At 39.0% G+C, this 27,083-nt stretch overlaps 2 protein-coding genes across 4 annotated transcripts in view; one reads left to right on the forward strand and one right to left on the reverse strand.

The window, feature by feature from the left end:
• LOC132402765 (thyroid adenoma-associated protein homolog) overlaps positions 1–27,083 on the forward strand; it is a 440,832-nt gene that overhangs the window by 71,865 nt on the left and 341,884 nt on the right. For all 3 annotated transcript variants that reach the window (XM_059985752.1, XM_059985753.1, XM_059985754.1), the window contains 3 exons: positions 69–233; positions 7,141–7,298; positions 20,895–21,004. In XM_059985752.1, coding sequence (XP_059841735.1) covers positions 69–233; positions 7,141–7,298; positions 20,895–21,004 — 433 coding nt within the window. The remainder of the gene's footprint in view (positions 1–68; positions 234–7,140; positions 7,299–20,894; positions 21,005–27,083) is intronic.
• LOC132402768 (general transcription factor II-I repeat domain-containing protein 2-like) lies at positions 1,606–2,772 on the reverse strand. Its single transcript, XM_059985756.1, has 2 exons — positions 1,773–2,772; positions 1,606–1,687 (listed from the first exon to the last, which is right to left on the reverse strand). Exon 1 carries the CDS (start codon positions 2,377–2,379, stop codon positions 1,777–1,779), a length of 603 nt encoding a protein of 200 aa, XP_059841739.1. The 5' UTR covers positions 2,380–2,772; the 3' UTR covers positions 1,606–1,687; positions 1,773–1,776.

The raw sequence follows: 27,083 nt of genomic DNA on the forward strand, positions 1-27,083 counted from the left end.
GGTTAGTGCAGGAGCTGAGGTGAGAATGCTTGTTGATGTAACTGGTCATTGCATTGTTTTCTGAACAGAGACTGCTGAAAACTTGCATAGGATTATAACTGAAATAAAGCCACAAGACACCAATGATTATTTTGTACAAGTGAAAGTGCTGAAAAGCGATGAATGCAGAGAATCAAGTAAAAATCTTCGCGGATACTGCAATCCTGCTGAAAATCTGAGCACGACCATGACAGGTAACACAATCAAATATTCTGCACGTTTGTTTATGCAAAGGTTCACACTGAACATGATTTAGTTAATCACAATTAGATAGGCTTCTGAGGTTGTGCTGCGTCTCTGCAAAGCAACTCGATGGGAATTTCAATGGCCACTGTAAGCTACACCCATAAAAACAGAATATAACAATTCTAGGTCATATACCCCAGTGAGTTGATGCTGCCATTCAGTGACAATATTAGTCCACTCTCCCAAAATTCTATCAATCTCAGACCGGGATATACCCAGTGGCTGAGCAAGCAAAATCCTCCAGAGCAGAGTATTTGGAACTTTTGGGGAAGAAATGGCCTTTTGCTTATCCAGAGACCACCAGTCATTTCTGAGCTCTCTTGGCTGAGGATGAATTGGTTCAACTTTTCTCATCAAAGCCTATCGGAATGATGTGTCATCTTATTTGGAGTAGATTACAAAGATATTCTTGAGCTATTAAGGAAAAGAAACACTTCATCAAACCTATTACGATTCTTCCTATTATTTCTTTAAATTTACATGCTAGTTTGTAACTTCAGTCCGATTCTTTCATTTCTAATTTTGAGAGAAGTGACAGGCTGTAATATTTTAAACAAGGGATACTGCGGTTGCTGGAAGTTCAGAGCAACACACCCAAAGTGTTGAAGAAAATCAGCAGGACAAGCAGTATCTATGGAAACGGAAAAAAAATACGGGCGTATCTTGGACTGAATCTTCGTCTGTTTAATTTTTTATCTAGCTTTTGCATTTATAAATCACCCCCAACCTAGTGTTTCACCCTCAATAAAAAGGAAGTCCCAGGTGAATGATGGAATGATACCTACCATCTACTAGCTACCGTTGTGCATTGAGAACAAATCAAATCAAATCAAGTTAACTTTCATTCAAACTGTACATGGATACAGTCCAACGAGACAGCATTCCTTTGGGACCAGGGTGCATAACCTACATTCAAGATAGGCAAGAGAGGAAAAAAACACACATCGTTATGGAAGAAACTACTGTACATGTGTAGTCCAAGTCCCTGAATGACACGCAAATTAATTGTGTAGGTCTAGGCCAGGGGTCAGCAACCTTTACCACTGAAAGAGCCACTTGGACCCGTTTCCCACAGAAAAGAAAACACTGGGAGCCGCAAAACCCGTTTGACATTTAAAATGAAATAACACTGCATACAATGTTTTTTTTGCCTTTATGCTATGTATAAACAAACTATAATGTGTTGCATTTATGAAATTGATGAACTCCTGCAGAGAAAACGAAATTACATTTCTGCATGCAACAAAAACATTTTGAACTCCGAAAAAAAGACGTTGGGTTGAAAGTTACTTTTAAGTAAAATATTCAATGTCTATTTGAGTCCTTCTTGTATTTATGAAAAACGCCGAACTTAAATTTTCCGCCAGCAGCAAACCAAAAATAACGTCAGCCAGCTGTCATCCTGAAAAATGAAAGGACTATTTCACTGAACAATGAAAAAATATGAATATAAGTAAAATAATAGGCAATTAAAATATTTATCATACTTGGTTAATGGGATTTCTGCTCCTGGACCTCAGCGCACAGCGTCTGCACATCAGGGCTGTATGATGTCACCTTCATCTTTACACAGGATCGCAAGCTGTCATCTGTGAGGTTTTCAATATCACTCCATTTGTGTTTCTGAGCAAGAACGGCCTTCTGACGGGCAACATCTTCAAGGTCTGCTGTCAAGCGTCTAAACTTGGACACCCATATGTCTTTGTCGGCTATGTCGGCCAGTTCCATCTCAAGATCAGGTTGACTCACACCTGCCAATGCAGTCGTATTCAGTAGGGAAGGATCGATGCTTAAGGGAGTGACCGGGAAGGATAATGTGTTTTTTTCCTCTCTGAACTCACAGAAGCGTTTCCCAAACGATGTTTGCATTGCGATGATTGCAGAATGTAAATACTCCGAAATTATCATGTCGTGACCTTGTTTGAACTCTCTCAAATTGGGGAAGTGAGACAAAGTGCCTTTCTGTAAATCTCTGGCAAGCACTGTCAACTTGCGCTCGAATGCCAAAACATCCTCCAACATGTGCAGGGCTGTACGTCCTTTCCCCTGAAGAGCTGTGTTCAGCGTGTTCAGGTGCGCTGTCATGTCTACCATGAAGTGTAGCTTTTCCAGCCACTCTGGCTGTTCCAGCTCAGGAAAGGTGAGCCCTTTGCTGCCCAGGAAAGTTTTCACTTCTTCCAGACACGCGACAAAGCGTTTCAGCACCTTCCGTCTGGACAGCCAGCGATAAAAACACGTTGTAGCGGTGTCAGTAAACTGCAGTCAAAGATAGCTTTATTCGAACTAAACAGCCTTGCTTTTAAGCCTCCCTCAACCCAGCCCCCATGGACGCAGATGCTGCAAAAGACGCGTACTCACAAACCCCCGTAGGCTATCTCCCTTAGCCGGAATGCTGGCTAATTGTGAGCCGTTTCGGATGTGGCAGGAAATGTGTCGCTACACTTAGGTTGTACAAGATCACCATAATTACATTTCAAAAGCTAACAAACTAACATAAAATACATTTTAATTAAATACTGACCAATTATTTCCCAAAGCCACAGGGAGCCGCAGCACAGAGGTGAAAGAGCCACAAATGGCTCGGGAGCCGCAGGTTGCCGACCCCCGGTCTAGGCAATCCAGCCTGTCATTCCACAGGTCGATCACTGGAGGGCAGCACTGACAGCACTCCTCTTTTTCTGGCCCGTCCACTGGCTCCCTCAACACCCCGGTGGGCTACTCTGAACAAGGAGCAGATTACTGATGCAGTATCCCTAACTCTTAGAGTCCAGTGTAGTCTTAAGATCACGAAAAAACACATTTTAAAAAGAAAAGTGCACGCCCTGGAGAGGCCACTGCGTTCAAGCATGCTGCCATCTTACTGGAAGTTCCACACCATCAGCTTCAAGAACAACTATTTAACCTTTAGCCATTCATTTCTTGATCCAACCTGCAGAACTGTTATCATTACTTCACTTCAGTAACACTGACCATTACTGCACTATAGTAGAGAGTACTTCTATCTTCATTGTGTTCTTTCCTGTAGAAACTGTGTATAATCTATGTTTTGTTGTGAATGCTGCCTATCATATACTATATGCCTGTATAGTGTCAGAGAAGCAGCATTCACAATAAGTTATAAGACCATAAGATATAGAAGCAGAATTAGGCCATTTAGCTCATTGAGTCTTTCAGCCTTCTCCTCATATCCCTGTCTAATCAAGAATCTTATCAACCTCCACCTTAAATATACCCAATGATTTAACCTCTACAGCTGCCTGTGGCAATGAATTCCACAGATTTGCCACTCTCTGGCTAAAGAAGTTCCTTCTCATCTCTGTTCAAAATGGGCATCCCTCTATTCTGAGGCTGTATCCTGTGGTCTTACACTCCCCCACCATACTAGTCAGGGAAAATATCACAGCTGTGCCTAGACAGGACAGCCCAGAGGGCTTGTCTACGGAAGCCATATGCGTGGAGCTGAGGAACAAGAAAGGCGTGATCACATTAGAAACATAGAAAATAGGTGCAGCGGTAGGCCTTTTGGCCCTTTGAGCCTGCACTGCCATTCAGTATGATCATGGCTGATCATCCAACTCAGAATCCTGTACCTGCTTTCTCTCCGTACCCTCGATCCCTTTAGCTACAAGGGCCATATCTAACTTCCTCTTAAATATAGCCAATGAACCGGCCTCAACTGTTTCCTGTGGCAGAGAATTCCACAGATTTACCACTCTCTGTGTGAAGAAGTTTTTCCTCATCTCGGTCCTAAAAGGCTTCCCCTTTATCCTTAAACTGTGACCCCTCGTTCTGGACTTCCCCAACATCGGAAACAATCTTCCTGCATCTAGCCTGTCCAATCCCTTTAGAATTTTATACGTTTCAATAAGATCCCCCCTCAATCTTCTAAATTCCAGTGAGTATAAGCTTAGTCGATCCAGTCTTTCTTCATATGAAAGTCCTGCCATCCCAGGAATCAATCTGGTGAACCTTCTCTGTACTCCCTCTATGGCAAGAATGTCTTTCCTCAGATTAGGGGACCAAAACTGCACACAATATTCTAGGTTTGGTCTCACCAAGGCTCTGTACAACTGCAGTAGAACCTCCCTGCTCCTGTACTCAAATTCATAGGGTTGTATTATTGACTGCCCAGTAGTCAGAGAGACTTTGAGGAGCAAATCTTTAGAGAGATAGCAGACCGATGTAAGAAACAGAAAGTTGTAATAGTAGGGAATTTTGACTTTCCACATGTTGACTGGGACTCCCACACTGTGAAAGGGCTAGATGGCTTGGAGTTTGTTAAACATCTTCAGGAAAGTTTTCTAAATAATATATAGAGGTACCTACGCGAGGGGATGCAATACTTCATCTCCTGTTAGGGAACCAGACGGGTCGGGTGACAGAGGTATGTGTAAGCGAACATTTTGGGTCCAGTGACCATAAAGTCATTAGTTTTAAGTTAATTATGGATAAGGATAGGACTGGTCCTCAAGTTGAGGTTCTAAATTGGAGAAGGGCCAATTTTGTGGAAATGAGAAAGGATCTAGGAAAACTGGATTGGAATAAGTTGTTTTCTGGCAAGGATGTGTTCAGTAAGTGGAACGCCTTGAAAAGTGAAATTTTCAGAGTGCGGAGTTTGCATGTTCCTGCCAGGATTAAAGGCAAAGTTAACAGGCACAGGGAACCTTGGTTTTCAAGGGATATTGGCGATCTGGTTAAGAGAGAGGTGTATAGCAGGTATAGGCAACAAGGAACAAATGAGGAACTTGAAGAGTATAGAAAATGTAAGAAAATACTAAAGAAGGAAATCAGGAGGGCAAAAAGAAGACATGAGGTTGCTTTGGCAGATAATGTGAAGGTAAACCCGAAGGGTTTCTACAAGTATATTAAGAGTAAAAGGATAGTAGGGGACAAAATTGGTCCCCTGGAAGATCAGAGTGGTTGTCTATGTGTGGAGCCTCATGAGATAGGGAAGATCTTAAACAGTTTTTTTTTGCATCAGTATTTACTCAGGAAACTGGCATAATGGATATGGAAGGAAGGGAAACAAGTGGTAGTGTCATGGAACATATAGAGATTAAAGAGGAGGTGCTTGCTGCCTTAGAGCGAATAAAGTTAGATAGATCCCCCTGGCCTGACATGATTTAGCAGACTAAGGGATGGGGTATACACAGTTTCTACAAGGAAGTCTAGTTTATTGGCATTTGCACGAGTATATGAATGGACCTGTGCATGCATATATTTGTGCATACGCTAATAAACTTGACTTTGTCTACTTCTTAGCCAAATTGAAGCAGCTTATTTTTTGACTTGTCTGCCATCTGGTGGTTTGTTAAAGAATCAGCAGGATCATTGAAAACTTGGCGCACTATTCCACCGATTCTTGGAATGGTTACCTTTGGGTGTTTGGAGAGTGCACATAGTGCAGAGCACCCTGTTTAGAGTAATATCAAAATACATGAATAGTGGAGGTTTTAAATTTGAGATAACATTTAATCCTATGTGAGGAGCAATTTTTTCTGATCTCTCTATTTCATAGGACAAACATGACAATAACATTTTTAGTCCCAATAGAAGGTTTTGAACCCTAAACTTCAACAGTTGCCTTCTCCCAATAGATGCTGCTTGACCAGCAGTTTGTTTTGTTTCTTGCTCTATAATTTTACTGTTTATTGTAGCTTGTCATCAGTTCTCAGCTAGAGGCACTGGGTGGTGCTCTAACACTTGGTTTTTTTTTGGTAAAATCTAAATTTGTGAATATTCGTGGTGTATTCAACACAATTCCTTTGAACAAGCTAATCTAATTATTTATTAACTATGATTGAAAACCCACCAATCAGAAACCCCCTTTGATCATGTTTTCAGAAAGGATTCACTGTTGAGTAATTTCGATTACTTTTTCGATAACTCAAAAATATTGTTTGAATAAAATTATTCTGACAGAATTAATTGCAGGGAATGTGGGCAAATATATTTTCTCGTTTCATTCAGATATTTCGTTCAACATTCTGTTCTGTTGTAAACTAGGAGAAAATTTAAATAATCATGATGCAAAGTTGTCTTGCAATTGGATCTGTTTCTGAAGCTGTTAAAGTAATTATAAGCTGGTCTTGTGGAAAAGAACATTGTACTTAATTACATATAATTTCTATTAACCTACATGTAAAGATAGTAAATGTGTTGCCTGGAGAGTTGCCGTGAAGTTTTATGTTAGGTGCTTCTATTCTGGCTGGCATGCATTAATGTGATGGTCAGGATTTATCACCTATATTGGGTTTTTGAACTTGTATCTACCCTTGGGATATGATATCATTGAGGGCTAGTGAGAGGGCAAGAGATCAGTTATGAGTAAGTTACTCTGACTACCTCCTGCTACGTGACAAGAATGGTATTGCCGAATTTCCTTATTTAATTTTTATTATTGAGATGCAGGGCAGGGTAGGTCCTTCTGGCCCTTTGAGCTGCCCACTGCCCAGCCACCCCTGATTTAACCCTGTCCTCACCATGGGGCAATTTACAACGATCAGTTAACTTAACAACTGCGGTAGCAAACCTGAGCACCTGGAGGAAAACTGTGATCACAGGGAGAACATGCAAACTCTTTACAGGCAGCGGCAGGAATTGAACCTGGGTCACTGGTACTGTAAAGTGTTGTGCTAACCACGATGCTACCCTGTCCCACTATTTACGGTTTTATCAAAATGCATTAAGGATGGTAATTTCTAATTTGAAATTACATATGTTTCTCATGTAGTATGTTTTAACAAATGCAGTAATTGCCTCAAAATCATAGTGAGATGAATAGTGCTTGTAACTGTGGAGATGACTTCAGTCGCGTGTGATTTTTAATCTATTGTCTCTGTTTGCCATAAGCAGATCCAGCCGGACGTTCCTGTCAGGTTACTGCTCAAATGGTTCTTGTGTGTTGTTGGAGAAGCATGAAGGAAATCTCCTTGCTATTGGGATTCTTGTGTCAAAATTTGCCTGTTCAGTCAGCACCCAACTCAAAGGATGGTCTACTCTCATTCCACCAGGTATCATTTCAATCCCTTTGTAAATAAGTGTTGTTTCCATGCAGAGCACAATGATATTTTCAGATGTATTGACACAAGTGCTGAAAAGGTATACGGTAAAACTTTCATAATCCTTCATTGGCCTGTATCCTGCTGTAAGTTTTCTATGTTTCTGTACCAGGTAATTTCTCAGTTAAGGAGATGTTCAGCACAGCTTTTTGGGCCGAAGGGCCTGTATTGTGCTGTAGGTTTTCTGTGTTTCTATCTGATTGGTTGGAAATCATGAATGACCAGCATTTACTGTGCCGTTGGTCCGGAATGTGAGCAGGGGATCCAGTGGGGCTTGCGACGAACGAAAGCTTTCTTAGCTGGGCCTCGGGTGTGGTGAGATCTGGAGTTGAATGTGAAGTACTGGAGGTCGGGAATGCAGATAGGCTTATGGTTAGAGTAGCATCTGAAATGCTTGTATGTTTCCTGTTCCTTTTAACTTCATCAGAAAATGTATATTACAGTGTAACATGTAGAAATAGTGAAGTAGAAGTTTTTAAGAAAAAATATTAATAGGAATAGTATTTAATTGCCTGGAAGATCTACTGGACTGACACTAACAGAGTCCCAAAGATGCCAGATTATCGGAATTGTACTCTCATGATTATGAAAGAATACTGGTCTTTAAATAATCCCAAGAACAATATAGTTAAATTCTAAATTCACTCTTAGTTTGCCGATCTGTTCAGAACGTGTAATTTATCAAAGAGCTTGCTTCTGATGGCTCAAGTCCTCAGGCACAAGAAGGGTTGCTATCTTCTATGAAGTCCCTGGTAGTGCCTTACCAAATGTTAGATAGTCTAATGCTGCAGTGCATCTGCTTGTCACCAGAACAGAGTTAGATGGCTTGATGAGACAGACAACTAATTTCCTTTAATTCGATTTGTACAGTTGATGAGAAGGTGATTTTGCGCTCTTTCTTCCCATGATTTCCCATCACTAGTCGATGTTGCACAGTGCATTGTTATGCTTCTGCTGGGGAATATCCATTTGCTTGTTGCAAACAATATTATACCTGGATCTTGTATTTCTTGTGAATAGCAGGTGTTCCCCAGCTGCCACAGGTCCTTGTGATCACATTTTTCTGCGATCAAGGGAAACAAATTTCCTTTGAAGGAATATAATTTCCAACGAAAGGATGTTCAACCTGAAACATTAACTCTGCTGATATCCACAGATGCTAAGTGTTTCCGGATTTTTTCTGTTTTATTTCAGATTTCCAGCAACTGCAGTCTTTTAAACTTCAGGATTATAATTAGGTCTGATAATAAACAAACTGCTGGAATAAACTGCCTGGTCAATCAAAACTGAAAATTAATTTACTACAATTATAGAGATAGACATTACGTATGATTGTGGAGCCTGGCATCAAATCTTATTGACAGGCCTATTATGCTATACATTATTGTGACATTCTTGTTTGGTAGTAAAAAGAACTGTAAATGCTTGGATTAAAATACTACGATCCAGACAGAATTGTTGCCAGAAAAAAGCATTTACGTATCAAATGCATTATCCTATTAATAAAGGAGTTCGATTTCATTGAAATTCAAATGTTTTTTTCGTATTTTTCCTTGGCCATTTTCATCTTTTTTTGTTTCCATGGTAAAACCTGTGCTTATTTCCAAAGGCTGGCTGGTTGATTACATTATTGCACCATGTAAATATGAATGACCTTAACAAGCACATACAGGGATGTTTTATTATCGTAATCATTGTTAGACCAGTAGAAAAACTCAATGGGAAAAGATCTTATTCACTGCCTGGACAAATTAATCATTAGTCAAAGAAAATTTAATTATTTCACTTGAACAATTAAATAAAAAAAGTAATCTGAGAAAATCTATATAAAAGAATGAAGGCATTACTGATTAATAGAAGAAGTGAACACATTTGGAATACATAGGTCTTCTAGTTTTACTTTCCAATAATGAAAGTATGAGGAATGAAGAATCACCTCTTCCAAAATTATTGTATTGTTTTCCCTTGTAACTCTGAAATTAATTGAATTTCATTGATGCTTGTCACTCCATACCTGGCTAGACTATAATAGATTTATATCTGTTAAAGAGGATCTGAGACAACAATGCATTCTGTAGGCTATCTTCTGTTTTTTTAAAAATTTAAATTATGTCTTCAGTTTTTTTCTGAACTGAGCTAATTTATGGATTACTGTTTAAAAATAATCGGACGCAGATGAGATATTTAACTTTGTCCTAATGGTCACATGTGTCCATGAAGGAAAATCTTTTCCATACAAGTTTTTAAATGATGAATTTGACATGATGTGAAAGTAAATTGGGCTTTCATATGCAGTTGAATGATTGAGAGCTTCACTCTGCAAAACTGCATAGTTTTCAGTTATGCAACATTTAGAAAAGCATTTCAAGGATTTTTCTAAAATCTGGAGTGCCCCATAGTTTATTATGTAACCTATTGTGCAATTACTTGGCTAACCTTCGGTTAGCTATTTAAGCCCCAATGCTAATACACTTGCAACATAGCTTCCAACTGTCATTAACTCTCCTAACACCATTTCAGCAGACCCAGGTGACAGCTTTATTTAGTTGATATAAGCAATGATGTTAAGGGTGATAAAGCACCAATCTTATTTTGGATTATAATTCAATTTTGGATGTTTGAAAAATAATCAAATTAGGTTTTGATGGTATATAAGCACTGGTCATTCTTTTCAAATTATTAAATAAAATAAAGTTAAATTTTATGATCAGAATAGTCTTTCATATCCTTTTTTGATGGCATCTCAACAAATCCTATTTCTTTCTTGCCAGCATCTTTCTTCCTAATTGGATTAAGTGCAGCCTTGATTGTTAATATTGGGTCCATATGCTCTTGACCTTCTTAATTAATCTAAATCCTAAAAAGCCAGTGATAGGAACCAAAATTTAATTTAACAAGAAATTTGTTAAATTGGCAGAAGATAGGTTTGAACCTGGGCCTTCCTGATCTGCAGGCTTGGACAGTTGCTGCTCAAGCCGAACAAACTGAAAATTGTTGTTCAACAAATATTGTTTTACAGACTGCTTAGCTGTTATAGGGTCTCTGCTATTGACCTTCCTTCCACTGCATGGGAACTCATTGATTACATAATACATTAAAGTTAGTGTTTTCACATACTTTGCTTCCAGATTGTGTCAGAGGTTTGAAATGGTGTCTGCAATTTCCTGGTTCTCTTACTTTTGCTATTTGGCTCACTAGCTACCCTGTGGTTTGGCAAAGAGATATACTTCTGATTTGAAGCCTTTTATAGATATCATTCAGACAGTGCAACTCTCATGATCACAAAGCACAGTGATTCTAGTTTGGGAGCAGGTTATGTGATATTAAGTCATTTTATTTGCCTGATGTTGTTGTGACTGAAAGTGCAATATTCCTCACTTAAATTGCAGTTTGTGAAAGATAATTGGAAGAAGCTGCATTATGTGGCAATTTCCGTAACATGTTTAATGCATTGAAAGAAAAGTTATTCGGTTAGATGTAGAGATATGTAGTTCTTTAAATCTGAATAACCAAGTAATTAAAAGTCAATTATTGAAATGATTAGAGTGCAGGAATCAAATTGCCTTTCCTACTGTGATGTACAGGGGCCTGGCATTCAAATGTTCATGTCAAACTATAATTATTGTGATTTGCAGCAAACAAATTATTGTACTCTCATGCTATTGAGGTTAGAGAATTTCGTATATCTTTCAGTAGTTTTTTAAATAAGTACTCTTAATTAGATTGCATTGGCTGGATAAAGATCTTGGTGGTAATCATTTTCAAAGATAAGCTATCCAACTTGTTACTATTTTTTTAAAAATTTAACACTCTCACCATGATCACGTTTAGCTCAGTTTTAAATTTGACATCAGTTACTTTTTGGTATAGTGTTCCTTGATTATATTGATTCATCATGGGAAGCTGTAAATTCAGAGATTGCCTTTTTCACGTCTACAGCCTTGCATGGAAGGCATCTGTGACTGATTCTGCCCTTTATCTTGCATCCTGTATATAATCATGGCTGCAGAGTTGCAAGTGAATCGACCTGAGCAGCTGTAACCCTCTCTCATTGCATGGATCCCTCTGTGGCATGGTAACCATTTTATTTACAGTAAAAGGAGTCCTAGTGAGAAGCCCAAAGTGCCACTCTTATAAATCAGTGGGAAAAAGACAAATCCATTAAAACTTAGAGTAATGTTAGTGGATCTTCAGACTTTAACCTGATTGTAAGGAATTATTGTACACTGGCAGATGTGAAAAGAAAACTAGAATTGATATCATTCAGTGAAATAGAAATTAAGAAGGAATGCGTTATTTTTTAAAAATTGCTTACCTTCCCCCCCCCCACCCCACCCCCACAAATCCTATTGTATGGAAGGTCGCATTGGTGCATTTACTGTGCTAATCTCTCTGGCTTGAGAAATATGGGCCATTAATTTTGAATTGGATAAAACTCACATTGTCTTAATGGCTTTAAATATGTTTATTAAATTTTGCCCCCTCAGATCTTTAATATTTTATTAGTTACATTTTTGATCTCCCTTTTGGTACTTTTGAACTAGTAGATTGAAACAGTAGGTTTTTGTTCAAAGCAAATTTATTATCAAAGTGCATGTATGTCACTATATACAACCCTACAATTCATTTTTTTTGGAGGTCATATTGCATCACCTGTTACAGAATGCGATGTACCAGGCAACAGAAAGGTATTCAGGGGAACACTTTAGATCTGCTGATTATATTTCCGTTAGTTTTGAAGTAATTATGGGGATGGAAAGGACTACTCCTTGGGTTAAGATTCTAAATGAGAGAAAAGCCAATTTTAATGGAAGCAGAAAGGATCTGGCAGTTGTGGATTCGGATAGATTGCTTTCTGGCAAAAAGATGCTTGGGGAGTGAGAGGCCTTCAAAAGTGAAATATTGAGAGTACAGAGTTTTGTCCTTGTTAGAATAAAAGGCAAGACGAACTGGTTCAAGGAACCTTGGGTTTTTGAGAGATATTGAGGCCCCGGTTAAGAAGAAGAAAGAAATGCATAGTAGGTATGGACAGCAAGAAATGAATGAGGTAATTGAGGAGAAAAGAAAGGCAAGAGAACATTGAGGGAAATCAATAGGGCTAAAATAAGGCATACGATTGCTCTTGCTGAGAAGATTAAGGAGAATCCCAAGGGCTTCTACAGATATTTTTAGTGCAAAATGCTAGCAAGAAACAAAATTAGTCCACTTGTTGATCAGTATGTATGCAGTTTGAAAGAGATGGGAGAGATTTTTTGCACCTGTATTTACCAGGAAGACACACACACAGTCTATAGAACTGAGGCAAAACAGAAGTGAGGTCATGGATCATATCTGGATTACAGAAGAGGAGGTGTTTGCTGTCTTGAGGCAAATCAGGGTGGATAAGTGTCTAGGGCCTGATAAAGTATCGCCTTGGCTAGAGCTGAAATTTTAGAGATCTTTATAAAGTCCTTAACTGTGGGTGAGGTGTCTGAGGACTGGAGGATAGCTAATGTTGTTCTGTTACTTAAGAAAAGCTGTAAGATTGAAGTGGGAAATTATAGGCCGGTAAGCTTGACATTAGGAGTGGGTAAGTTAATGGAAGGCATTCTAAAGGACTGGATAAGTAAGTATTTGGATAAACAGGTTCTGATTAGGGATAGACAGTGTGTCTTTGTGCAGGGTAGATGATGTCTAACCAATCTTGTAGAGTTTTTTGAGGATGTTACATGGAAGGTTGATGAAGGAAAGGCAGTGAATATAGCTTACATGAACTTTAGCAAGACCTTTGACAAGGTCCTGAATCCAGAAGGTTTGGTCATTTGGCATTCAAGACAAAGTAGTAAATTGTATTCAACATTGGCTTGGAAGAAGCCAAAGAATGGTAGTAGATGGTTGCCTCTACAACTAAAGGCCTGTGACTAGTGGTGTGCCACTGGGATCGGTGCTAGGTCCACTGTTGTCTGTCATCTGTATGAATGATTTGGGTGATAATGTGGTTAACTGGATCAGCAAATTTACAGATGACACCAAGATTAGGGGGATAGTGGAGAGGGAGACCACTATCGGAGTTTGCAGTGGGATCAAGAACAAGTTGGAAAAATGAGCTAAAACATGTCAGATGGAATTTAAGTGTGAGATGTTGTACTTTGCGAGGATCAAACCAGTGTAGGACTTCTATGGTGAACTTTAGGGCATTGTGGGGCTCTGTAGAGCAAAGGGATCTGGGAATATAGATCCATAATACCTTGAAAGTGGTGTCACAAGTACATAGGGTTGCAAAGAGAGCTTCTTGGCTCTTAAAAATCGCAAGTGTAAGGATAAGACTTGGGATGTTATGTTGAAGTTCTGTAAGGTGTTGGTGAGGCCAAATTTGCAGTATTGTGTGTAGTTCTGATCACCTGCCTATAGAAAAGATGTCAATCAGATTGAAAGAGTAGAGAAAATTTACAAAGGTGTTGCTGGGACTTGAGAACCTGAGTTATAGGAAAAGGTTGATTAAGTTGGGACTTTATCCCTAGAGCGTAGGAAAATGAAGGGAGAGTTGATAGAGGTATGCAAAATGATGAAGGTATAGACATGGTAAAAGCAAGTAGGCTTTCCCCACTGAGGTTGGATGAGACCAGAACTGTAGGAGATACATTAAGGCTGAAAGTTGAAATATTTAAGGGGATCATGAGGGCAAGCTTCCTCACTCAGAAGGTGTAAGAGCTCCCACTGGAAGTAGTTGGTGTGGATTTGCTTGCAACATTTAGAAGTTTGGATATGTACATGGGTGGGAGGGGTATGGAGAGCTATGGTCCAGGTGCGGGTCAATGATGTTAAGCAGAATAATAGTTTGGTATGACCTAGATAGCCCAAAGGACCTGTTTCTGTGCTGTAGAAAATACTATTTTCTAAGCTCACCTACTGAATATTATTGAAGATGTGCATGAGCTATTGCAACCTTTGTCACTGCCTTTCAGTTGCACCCAAATTAAGGGGTGCAAAATCCAGTTTAGGATTGAAGTGATGGAACAATCTAATGACCTGACAATCCTGCCTTGTTTACCACAGCCTACTTGACATGAGTTCATAAGTTCTATACAGGAATCTTGCTTCAACATACATGTGTGTAGGGGTCATAATTGTGTCTTTCATGGTTTAAGCTGTGGTAAATTTATAACTATTGCTTAGAATGAGCATGTCCAATCCTTGTTTGAAATGTATTTTATTTTTGCTAATCAAGGCTGAGAAACTGTTGAGGCAATTTGAAATGGTGCTCGCTGAGTAATTTGATTCAAGTTGATGCCAGCTGTTCTCCTAACCATTCGTCACACTGGATGGAAGATGGGAAGCTGTTTTCCCATCGGGAGAAAGAGAACATTATTATGTTATGAACAGTTGCTCACACACTCTCAGTAAGTGGTTACAGATCTGAGGCAAATGCCCTACTTTATGTATCAGGTAGTTAGGCAGGTGCATTTTTATGATGAGAAAAAGGATGAATGAGTTGTGGGGGAGAAAAAAGAAAGCTTAAAGCTATATCAGAAATATTTGTGAAACACAACAAATTTGGTTGGATAGAATTTAAGAAGTATATCTTTGTAAATTGGCACATCTTATATTGGCCTGTCATTCCCCATCTACTGACTGTTAGATGACCCTTTCCTCCTGCCATATTATGTGTAGAGCCAAACTAAGTCCTTTTGGGAACGGAGGAACGGTCTCTGTTTCAGGTCGACTCCTCCCTTTCTCATTACTTCCATCACAGAATAGTCACTTACAGTGCCTATAAAAAGTATTCACCCCCTCCCATTAGAAGTTTTCATGATTTATTGTTTCATAGGATTGAATCACTGTGGATTTAATTCGGATTTTTTGACACTGATCAACAGAAAAAGATTGTTTCGTGTCAAATTGAAAACAGATCTCTACAAAGCGATCCAAATGAATTACAAATATAAAACACAAAATAATTGATTGCATAAGTATTCACCCCCGCCCCCTTTAATATGACATGGCCAAATCATCACTGGTGCAGCCAATTGGTTTTAGAAGTCGCATAATTAGTTAAATGGAGATCTTTTTTGGAGACTTGAGTGCAGTCAAAGTGTGCTGATAGATTGTTGTAAAAATACATCTGTATCTGGAAGGTCCAACTGCTGGTGAGTCAGTATCCTGGCAAAATCTACACCATGAAGACAAAAGAACACTCCAAGCAACTCCGCAAAAAGGTTATTGAAAAGCACAAGTCAGGAGATGGATGCAAGAAAATTTCCAAGTCACTGATAATCTCTTGGAGTACAATTAAATCCATCATCAAGAAATAGAAAAAAATATGGCACGGTTGTAAACCTGTCGAGAAAAGGCTGGCCTTAAAAACAAAAAGAGCGACTGCGCAAGAAGGGGTTTAGTGAGGGAGGCCACCAAGAGACCGATGACAACTCCAGAGTTACAAGCTTCAGTGGCTGAGATTGGAGAGACTGCGCATACAACAACCGTTGCCCGGGTGTTTTGCCAGTTGCAGTTTTATGGGAGAGTGGCAAAGAGAAAGCCACTGGTGGAAAAAAAAACTCACATGAAATCTCAGCAAGATTTTGCCAGAAGGCTTGTGCGAGACTCTGAAGTCAGCTGGAAGAAGGGCCTATGGACTGATGAAACCAAAATTGAGCTTTTTGGCCATCAGATTAAATGCTATGTTTGGCATAATCCAAACATTGCACATCATCAAAACCACACCATCCCTGCCGTGAAGCATGGTGGTGGCTGCGTCATGCTGTGGGGATGCTTCACTATAGCAGGCCCTGGAAGGCTTGTGAAGGTAGAGGGTAAAATGAATGCAGCAAAATACATCGAAATCCCAGAGGAAAACCTGATGCAGTCTGGAAGGGAACTGCAACTTGGCGGAAGATTTGTTTTCCAGCAAGGCAGCAACCCAAAGCATAAAGCCAAAGCTACACAGACCTCAATCCAGTTGAGAATGTGTGGCTGGACTTGAAAAGGGTTGTTCACTCACGATCCCCATGCAATGTGACAGAGCTTGAGCAGTTTGTAAAGAAGAATGGGGAAAAATTACAGTGTTCAGATGTGCAAAGGTTGTGGAGACCTATCCACATACTCAGAAGATTGTAATTGTTGCTAAAGGTGCAACTAAATATTGATATGAAGAGGGTGAATACGTAATCAATCAGTTATTCTGTATTTTACATTTGTAATTGATTTAGATGACTTTGTAGAGATCTGTTTTCACTTTTGCAGTCTGTTTCTGTTGATCAGTGTCAAAAGATAGTGAAATTAAATCCACCGTATTCAATGTTGTAAAATAATAAAACCTGAAAACCTCCAAGGGGGGTGAGTACTCTATCCTCACGACAAGCCACAGATTCCCACGACAACGTTGACTACACCTTCCTCCATCCTGCTTCTTGTAACAGTTCTATTCCATTCTCCCAGTTTCTCTTGGTTATTGTACCTGATGATGATTCTTTCCACATCAATGTTTTGAGATGTCTTCCTTCTGTTGTTACTGTATGTTCTCTCTCTTTGCTATGGGTTCTCAATTGTGTTGTGTACGATTTGCTGTATTTATACTTTTGCCCTCTTTGTCCCATCAGAACAGGGGTCCTTTTTTTGTCATTTTGAACCCTTCCGGCCTGCACATTTAACCAATTACCTTCTGTAACTTTGGTCGTCTTCAACACAATGCGACGAGACAGACCGACCTTCCCCTCTCCTTTTAACACACCCTAAGGACCATCCCCGTGACTCCTTGATCCACTTTCCGTCTCCACTAGCATTCACTCGCCTTCTCACATTTCAGCAAGAGATGCAATATTGCCCATGTACTTTTCCCCTTCATGTTCTGCAGGGATGCAAATACAGCTCTGAGGTCAAGAACAGATTCACTTGCACAACTTTCTCATTAGTATAATGCGTTCGATGCTCTCAGTGTGGTCTCCTCTAAGTTGATGAGATCAAATGCAAAATGGATGGCCACTTTGTAGGACACTTCCTTTCAGTCCATCTGTGTGATCCTGAGCTTCCAGGTTCATGTTGTTTAAATTCTCTATCCCATTGCCACTCTGATTGATTGATATGTAGTATTCTAATGAAGCCCAGAGGATTCTCCACTTTGTTTCTTCCTCCTCAAGTTGCTGCACTGTGTTATTTTCAGCTTTTTTCTGTTTTTAACTTGGATTCCTAGCGCTAGTGGTTTTTGACATTTTATTTTTGTAAAATGTTCATCATCATCTTTATATGCCATGTCTTCTTATGTCATCATTATGTGCCATGTCATATGATGTAGGCAGTCATGGTCTTCTTGGCAATTTTTTCTACAGAAGTGGCATGCCATTGCCTTCTTTTAGGCAGTGTCTTTACAAGACAGATGACCCCAGCCACTATCTTCAGAGATTGTCTGCCTGACGTCAGGGCTTGTGATAACGTGCCAGCTGCTTATACAACCATCCACCACCTGCTCCCATGGCTTGACATGACCCTGATTGGGGTGCTACTCCTTGCCCAAGGGTGACCTACAGGCTAGTGGAGGGAAGGAGCAACTCACACCTCCTGTGGTAGAGGTGTACCTTCTTTAAAAGGGCTGTCTATATTTTAATCCATTTTGTTTAGTCAATCATAAATTGCATTTCATTCTTGTAGAATAAATATTTCCTTTATCAAGTTTTTAAAAATGTTGAAATTTATTACCCAGACCAATAACCACTTACCAATTAATGGGTCAGTAAACATGATGGAACAATGGCTTCATTTGTCATACTCTGACTCTGAAGCGATAAGATTACAGGCACACTGGAATTCTCTCAGCTGCAATGATATTTGTGTGTTTCCTTTTAAAATGGTGGCCTTGATCTAGTGCCAGATAATCAAACTTGCCTAATGTCCCGCCCTTCTCTTGGTGCTGCTACTTTGTCAGCTGAGCCGCTCTCTCAAAAATGCTCTTTCAGAGATCAATTGGACTGCTCTGTCAACCTCGTCTCTACATTGATCCAACCTCTCTTTCAGGGCTGCTTCCTCCAAAATACTTATTGCTAAAACATGATGGATTTTACAGTGCTGGGTAACAGGTTATGCTGTGTATTGCGGATATTTACTTGCCATTTTTATTAGTCAATTGCAAAGTGAAGCATCTTTATTTCAATCCAGTTTTCTTTCTTTACTAAATTAGCCTCATTGTGAGCTAACTAAATGATTGGTAAGGAGCTGATATTTCAATATTCAGTACAACAAAAATATTTTGCAGTTCTTTGGAAAGCAGACATCGCAACATTAAACCAGAGCAATAAAATAAGGGGAGAAATGTTAATGAATAGCTGCTGCTTTTGAGCATTAATGTAAACCGAAAGATCCCATCTAACTTCACTGACAAAACATTACCACTGATTGAAGCAAATTTAGTTTAACCTTCTCACAATCCGGTTTAAGATGGTGCTTTCAAAGATGTGCAACAGTTTACCGGTAAGTCATAAGGCAAAATATTCTACTGGAAACATCTCTTCTGAAGCAGATTGTGGTGAACTGTCACTACAGACAGTGAGGAAGTAGTAGGCGAAGCTGGTTCGGGGGATGAGCTATGCTGGGGCATTGCAAGGTGCAACGTGTTCGAGCCAGTGTAGCAGACAGAGTTGGTATAGTTGTCAGAGATGCAGTGAACGATTTGGAGAGGAAGAGTTTTGATGCCTGTCCCCCTGACCCGGGTACAAGTTTGGGTCACTCTAAGCACCAAGCCGATTAGGTGAGGTTGAGAGTGGTTCCGGGCTGGGTGGACTAGGCATTTCAGGGTGCTGGGATTCAGATTCTGAGGTGTGACATTATCCAGTGTTTGGACAATTTAAACAACAGCCTGGATAGACTGGAAACCCGAGTGTCGGGTACAGAGGAGAGGGTCGATCTGATTTCACTCGCTTTTCCATGAATGCTTATTCCTTCCTCTGCAACGCCGAGGCTGGGAACTATTCTGGCTGGTGTGCGTTTCTGCTCTGCTGGTGTGACGAACTGGGACTCAGTCTGGTTTGGGATGCTAGATCTCTTAGTTTCTTTGGGACATTATGCGGCTTAATGGTAACCAGAGATTTTTGCCGAAGCCGAGTGCATTTGGGTGGCCGCTGGATGCTACCTTGGGCTTAGTGCAAACAGTTTTTAAGTAGTGTAGTTGCATACGCTTGTGTTCCAAAAGCAGTGATTTTTGTCACTGATAGTTGGCGGTCAATAAGCAGCAAGACAATTCAGGATTGTTTTGCTTACTACTTTTTTAAGCTTTCAGGCTTGGAGGTGCCAGAAATGGCCGGGAGGGAAAATGAAATGAATTTAGGAACTATGAAAAATTTGAAAGTGTTAGCAATCATCTTGAATTTTACGATGAAAAAGAAGATTTGGAGGATGCAATCATTGGAAACATTGTATGAAAGCAGCTCATTATCTGCAGTAGGTATCTGCGCTGATTTTGTTCATTTGCAATCAAAAGAACATGGCAGCATACACTGGATGAACTTTTCCATTGATAACTATTAGGAACTAATACAGAGTTTTTTAGTACTGTAGCAGTATTGGTGGTGCTCTAATTTATTATACATTTCATTCAATTACATAATTTGTTACTCATCTAAATGGTATTTCATCTTTTTTATACTTTTTCAATTATTTCCATGAAACCTACTATTTGGAGCTGCCACTCAATTGGGTGAAAATGTACTGGTCCTGCTATGTCCCAATTAACTGGAATCTATTGTATTTAAATTCATGAAGATTGTGGAAGAAAATGGAGTAAAAATTTTAATGTTTCCTTTTTTTAAGTTTTACTAACTTATAGTGGAAGTATATCTTATGATTTTCAGTGAAAGTACATGTATTTTGTATATGAATGTGCGTTTAACACCTCTTTTTGTAGACTTCAACATTTAATGTTGTAATTACTGAAATAATTCTCAAGTCTGAATAATAACAGTGACGGGGTCTATTGGGAATAATTTCTATCTGGAATGTTATTACGACTTATTCAATAGAAAGTCATAGTTTGCAACTTATTGAAATTGATAACTTATGATTGGATGATTATGAAAAGGTAATATCGATTATGTAATGAATAAATTTGAAAGGCCTCCTTTAACTACGTTAGAAAGTCAGGTAACAATGCCCTTTTTTTAGCTGTATGCTCAGGTCCACCAGCTGCAGCCTGATCTTCTCTTGAGTCTATGTGGAAGGAGCCAATCTTGTGCTAATCAATGGAACAAAGTTTGTGTTTTACATATTTAAATCAATTCATGTTCATTCCACAAAGTCAAGCTGTGACCAGTTCAGTGAAATGGGCTTAAACAGCATAAACTGGCTGTCCTTTACATTATGAGTTTTACTGTATAGTGATTAAAAAATTTTTGTATGAAAAATGAAAGTAAACTGCTTGTGCTGACAATCTGAAATGAAGACAAATAATGTAGGAGATACTTGGGACAGGAAATATATGTTGAAAGTGATAGGCTATTTATACGAGGCAATGACCTGACTCCACAGCTGAGAATTTCTGACATTTATTTTTCAAATTAATGTGTGTTCTTTTACTCTTAATTAAAACAGGTTCGAGCAATTGGAGAGTATTTCAAATCTCAGCTTCTGCAATCTAGGCATAGAGGTGCATTTGAGTTGGCTTATGTTGGATTCATAAAACTTACTGAAATGCTCACCAGGTAAGTGTCAGCCAAGCTAATAGTTATTTTATTTTCCAATAGAAAGGCATTGTTCTCCATGTGGTAATTGCAATCAACAGTAGGTTAATCACTGAAGTGTTGTCTGATTTTGAACCTTGTGAATCACCTCATAAGCACCACCAAAAAGGCACTTCATACATTGTTTTTTTTATTGCACATTGTCGCTGCACAGTGAAGGTGAATTGTAGTACAGTAAAATGGAGAAGCAGGAGCATTGTGCATGCTTTATTGAAATGGGAAAATGACTGCAATCAAGCTGACATTTATGCTTCTGCTCTGTCTGCTTTCAGTGGTTTTCCAGAAATTTGTTTACATTGCATCTGAGAAATATCCAAAAAGATTTACCTGGTCAGAAATAAAACAATAAAATTTAGAATCACTCATCAGGTCAGATGGCATCTGAGGAAAGAGAAGTAAAGCTTTTTTTTTAATATATTTGGATGTGATCATTTTCTCTCCTCCCTTACAGTCGGTTGTTAACAACGAGGTTTTGGAGTACTTGGAGGCACAAGATAAAATAGGCTAATGTCAGCATGGCTTCCTTTAAGCCAGTGGTTCCCATCCTTTTTTGTGCCATGGACCAATACCATTAAGCAAGGAGTCCATGGACCTCATTTTGGGAAACCCTGCCTTAAGGGGAGATCTTGCCTGCCAAATCTGTTGGAATTCTTTGAGGAAATATCAGGCCGGATAGAAAAGGAGAGTCAGTGGATATTATTTACTTTGATTTTCACAAGGCCTTTGACAATATAGCGCACATGAAGTTGCTAAGCAAAGAGCCTGTGGTATTACAAGAAAGATACTAGCACAGATCAAAGATTGGCTGACCGGCAGGAGGCAAAGTGTAGGCATACATGGTGCCTTTTCTGGTTGTCCACAGGGGTTAGTATTGAGTCCACTGCATTTCACTTATGTGTTATTGATCTGGATGATTCAATTAGTGGCTTTGTGGCCAGGTTTGCTGCTGATACAAAAATAGGTGGAGGGGTGGCAGTATGGAGGAAGCAGGGAATCTGCAGAAGATCTTGAGCAGATTAGAAATGGGCAAAGAAGTGGCAGTTGGAATACAGTGTAGGGGAGTGTATTCACTTTGGCAGAAGGAATAAAGGCATAGATTATTTTCTAAATGGCAAGAAATTCAGAAATTTGAGGTCAATAGTCCTAATGCAGATTTCCCAAAAGATAAACATGCAGGTTAAGTTGGTAGTGAGCATGGCAAATGCAATTCTAGCATTCACTTTGAGGGGATTAGAATATCAGAGCAAGGCTTTGAAGTTTTGTGAACAGTTTTACATCCCATATCTAAGGAAGGACATTCTGTCCAAGGGAGAATGACCAGAGGGTGTTTTGAGGACAAAAGAGTTTATGTATGAGGAACACTTGATGGATCAGGTCCTGTACTCATTTCAGTGTAGAACAGATAATCGAAGTGCTCCATGGCACAAAATGGTGGGGAAGTCCTGGTTTAGAAGATTGGGGCTTGGAGGCAGTAAATCTCATTGAAACTTACCGAACTTTGAAAGGATGCACAGAGCGGATGAGCTGTGGATGCTTTCATTGATGAGAGAGTCTTGGATCAGAGGGCATATTCAGAGGAGAAAATAAACCCGCCATGATCAAATGGTGGAGCAAACTTAATGGGCCAAGTGGCCTAATTCTGCTTCTGTGTCTTATGGTCTTGTGTTTCAATAAAATGGCTAGATTATTTGTTTCCAGAATCATAATCAGGTTTGTATTGCGCCATAGATGACATGAAATATATAGTTTTCCAGCAGCAGTACAGTGGAAAGACATAAAGATGGTGTTAGTGGGTTGATGGTGGAGAGGAAGAAGCTGTTCCAAGTTGTTGACTGTGGGTTTTGGACTCCTGTAGCTCCTCCCTGATGGCAATAAAGCGAAAAGGGTTTGTGGATAGTAAAGATCCTTAGTGATGGATGCTTCCTTCTCGAGGCTTCTCTTGAAAATGTCCTAGATGATGGATGAGATCCTCCTCAAACTAGACAATATAATATCAGTGAACCTTCTCAGCTGTTGTTGCTTAACCTTTAGAACCTAATCCTAACAGTTTTGTCAGAGCTTTGCTTGCAAATTTACTTGCTCTTCCCTTTCTTTAACAAGATGCTTGCCTTCCACCCAGTCAGCCAAAATCAGGAACTTGTACTGTGGGAAAATGAGTGGTGCAGTCCGTAGAGAATGTTATAAATGAACTTGGCCACTCTAGAATGTAATTTAGTATTTTTGATTGTTGCCATGTGTATTCAGAATGATTCAATGATTTTGTCTGAAGCAGCTAAAAGCACAAGCTAGCAATACTGCATTTTTAAATGCTACTGTCAACATTCTGTTCATTTTAGCATTTTAATTACAGAAATGAGCAGTTTCCTTAAGGTTTATCGTAGCCGGTGATGGAGGGGGTAGGAGGTAGTATGGATAAACTCCCAGTACCTATTAAATACGTCTCAAATAGCCTTTTGACAACCAAGTCCAGATCCTGGCCTTCACATGTGGCTTACCTACTAAGCCTGGTAGAACCATTTCTACTGACAAGGAAGTGTTACTGGCACCTTTAAACCAGTTGCTTTGGGCAGATGGGCTCGTCAGCTCATCTGGAAGGAAAACTCTGATCTCAAACCGCTGCTGCCTTGCGGCTACACCTGCTCAAAAGGAAAGCATTGGGAGTAAACCCTGAAGGAAAATCCAGAGCTGGAGTTCCCAAGGCAACTCCTGGTGCCAAACTGTTCTGTCCTCTTGCAGTATACCCACATGCTCACTTTCATCAAGTGTAAAATTAAAAATATTTAATATTCCTACCATCTTGAAACAAACATGTCCTAACATCTTCAATTATATTTTTTCATATCAAGATTGTCCAGTAGTTTTCTTTTTAGCCATTTTAATTCATCTTTACATTCCCCTACAAGCTTTTTGTCATTATTTGTTATTATTAACATTAATTTTTTTCATGTGTCTCTTTTAATATTTTAAATCAATCTACTCACAGGATTTTACACTGTAATACACCTTCAGGACTTGGTACTTTAACTTTGTGTATCTGTTGACTCATGCATCAGCTTTTCTTACTGTGGAGCAACTCCATATCTCACTGAACTTTGTTTCCCTCCTCTTGCACTGATTGAATCCAACTTCACTGAGAGTACAACTTCCCGGTGTTCTGCTGCTTTCAATAGCCATTGCTCCCAATTAATGCTTAGTAAATTTGGAGCATTATTTTTTAAAATGTGTTATCCACTTCTACCTCATATTGTATCTGTAATGAGGCTTATATTGGAATTTACAATATTATTGTTCTGTTTTTCAGACACTACTCTGAATAGTCTGAAAAATCACCATTTCTATCATTTCAGCTCTTTGATGGCATGTATTACACACCAGGAATCTTAACATTACACTTCCTATTTTTAAAATTTTTTTATCATCATGGATTTCATCATAATAAAACCTGTAAATGCACAGAACTCCTATTGTGAACATCAACATTTTTTAAATATTTCTGGCTTTTTTCTGAAATGTTAAAACAAGCTATATTAAATTATCCAAAAAAAACCCAGAAAATGCTGGAGATGCTCAGCAGATACGGAGACAGAATCAGGGTTAGCTTTTCAGGTCAGTAACTCTTCATCAGAATATCTCAGTCCTACTCGGGTGCGAGCTGTTTACACCTTAATTCACAATTTAAATGCTTAGAGGACTATCAAATGCATAATGTGTTTGTGTGTGTTTAGATAAGGTTTAAATTAGGTCTGAGTGTTGTATTGTTCCACAACATGAACTGACAAAGTGAGAAACCCCTGAGATTTTTTTTACCAGGTCTTTTTCCTATGTCTTTGCATAAAGGTAAGAGTCAAAGTATTGATGCAAACATAAGGCACATTAATCCAACTTCCTGAGAAATAACAGATTGAAAGAAACAAACCAGTTTAAGAAAGGTCCATCTAACTTTTTGTTTGGTTCTGTCACCAAAAAGGAAGTCTCGGGTTCAGAAATAGCATTGATCATTTTATAATATCCTGTGTTATTTTCTATTAACTTGAAATTTGTTTGTAAAATTACAACTTGTTTATGAAACACTTTCTTCTGCTGAACTATTGGGGTAAATTATGCAGGCTTCTATTTCCGTCTTTACTCAAATTGTTAAAGTGCTAGAAGTACAAGGTTGATTTTTAATGAAAACTCACTAAAATGGTCAACTCAAATCATCTGAGCGGCAGATCAGAAAGGACACTGAAGTTTTCATGAGTTGGAATACATAATGAGTTGGCCATTATACATAACGCAATTTAACATTTAACCTGCAGTTAGGTTCCAGGCTTCATTTATTGATTGAAATAAGGAATACGTTATAAATGAGTCAGCATGCTCATAAAAAAGGATTTTAATTAGTAGGACAAGACATTAGTACAATAGAAAAGTGCAACAAATTATTTCCTGCTTTGTGGAATAGCTAAATTATATTTTGTTTTCACTCAAAGCACATATAATCATTTGTTGACCCTGAGTTCTGTCACTGAAGATCTAATAGGTTATGCAGGTAATAGGGTTCAGATAACTGAATGAAATATGTCTACAGACAGTTCCTATTCTCTCCAGTGCCACTGAGAGCAGATACCACATTGCAATTTGTTGCTTATTCATTGCAAAAGGAAAGAACATTCTGACCTGTTGACTCACACTCTGGTTTAGTCTAAGAAGCAGTATTGATGATAGACCATCTATCTGCCTTGGGATAACTGTGGGAAAAGTGCATATTATAAACATCTCATAGGGCTGTTAAATAGCATCAACATTTGCCATTTATGTAGCACCTTTAATGTTTAAAAACTGACTTTGGCATTTCCATGAGTCACGAGTGAGAAATGGAGACCAATTCAAGCCTTTTTGTTAAAGGGAGTTGGTTCCATGGTGATCGGTGTAGCATTAAATCAATGTCTGTTGGAAAATATACGTTTTCTTCCTGGAAAGCTGAGGGATAGCGATGGTTTTGGGATAAAGTTTGAGTTAGGGGAGGTGAGCGCTTAAGTGTGGTATTAACAAAAAAACCATAAGTTCCAGCCCTAGAGACCTGATTCATTCACTGGTGACATTGGCTTCTGAAAATGCTAGTTTCATCAGCCCTTAAAGCTGAAGAGTAGAAATGTCATATCTTTTGAAACTTGTAAGCCTATTATGCTATGATACAGTAAAGGAAAACCAATCATTTTGGGAGACTGGCGCATGTGGGTAATCTGGAGAGAGTCTGTAGATGTGCTAACAGAATCTATTTAATCATGTCCTTAAAAAGAAAAGTTTTCAAATGAACTGTTTGTCTTATCTCCTGTGGTTTTGTTATCTGTTCTATAAAGATGGAAACAATCACACCTTGCATTTTTAATATCACCTTCAGGTGCTGTGCCAGTGTTATCCACAATGCATTTCCCCTTGTAAACCATATACATTTACTTATAAGAGGAAGTGGAGCACATGTTCATATGTACTGTCACTGATGTGGTCAAGTGTAATAGTTATTATTAAAAATGTAATGTTTTAGTTTCAAATATTCTAGAAGTTTATCTCCATCTTCAGATACCGAACACGAGGGTCTCTCGTCTACCCTGAAGTCACGCCAGTCTGAAGGCAGAGATTAGTTTTCTGAACATCTTGCAGGATCTAATCTTAATGCGGTAATCAGTCACCCATTATTACATCAAATGTGACCGCAGTATGAATCATTTGCAGTGAATTTGTCAGAATCAGGTTTTACTATCACTGACATATGAAGTGAAATTTGTTGTTTTGCATGAAAGTGCTATGCAAATGATAAATTACTACGAGATGCAAAGATAATTAGTGCAAAAGATGAGTGATGAAAGTTGATCGTGGCATGCAATTAAAGTTTTCTGACTTCATTGCATCATCATTCCCCAAGGCCTGACATGGTCGTCCTATTCGACAGCTCAAAGCGGGTGGTCATGGTAGAATTGAAGTCCAGATTGAGCAGGCATTTGAGTGTAAGAAATATCAGGAGCTAGTAGAGCAGTGCCAGAGACAGGGGTGGAGGGCA

Source organism: Hypanus sabinus, chromosome 12 (assembly GCF_030144855.1).
Source record: "Hypanus sabinus isolate sHypSab1 chromosome 12, sHypSab1.hap1, whole genome shotgun sequence".
Classification (NCBI taxonomy): Eukaryota; Metazoa; Chordata; class Chondrichthyes; order Myliobatiformes; family Dasyatidae; genus Hypanus; species Hypanus sabinus.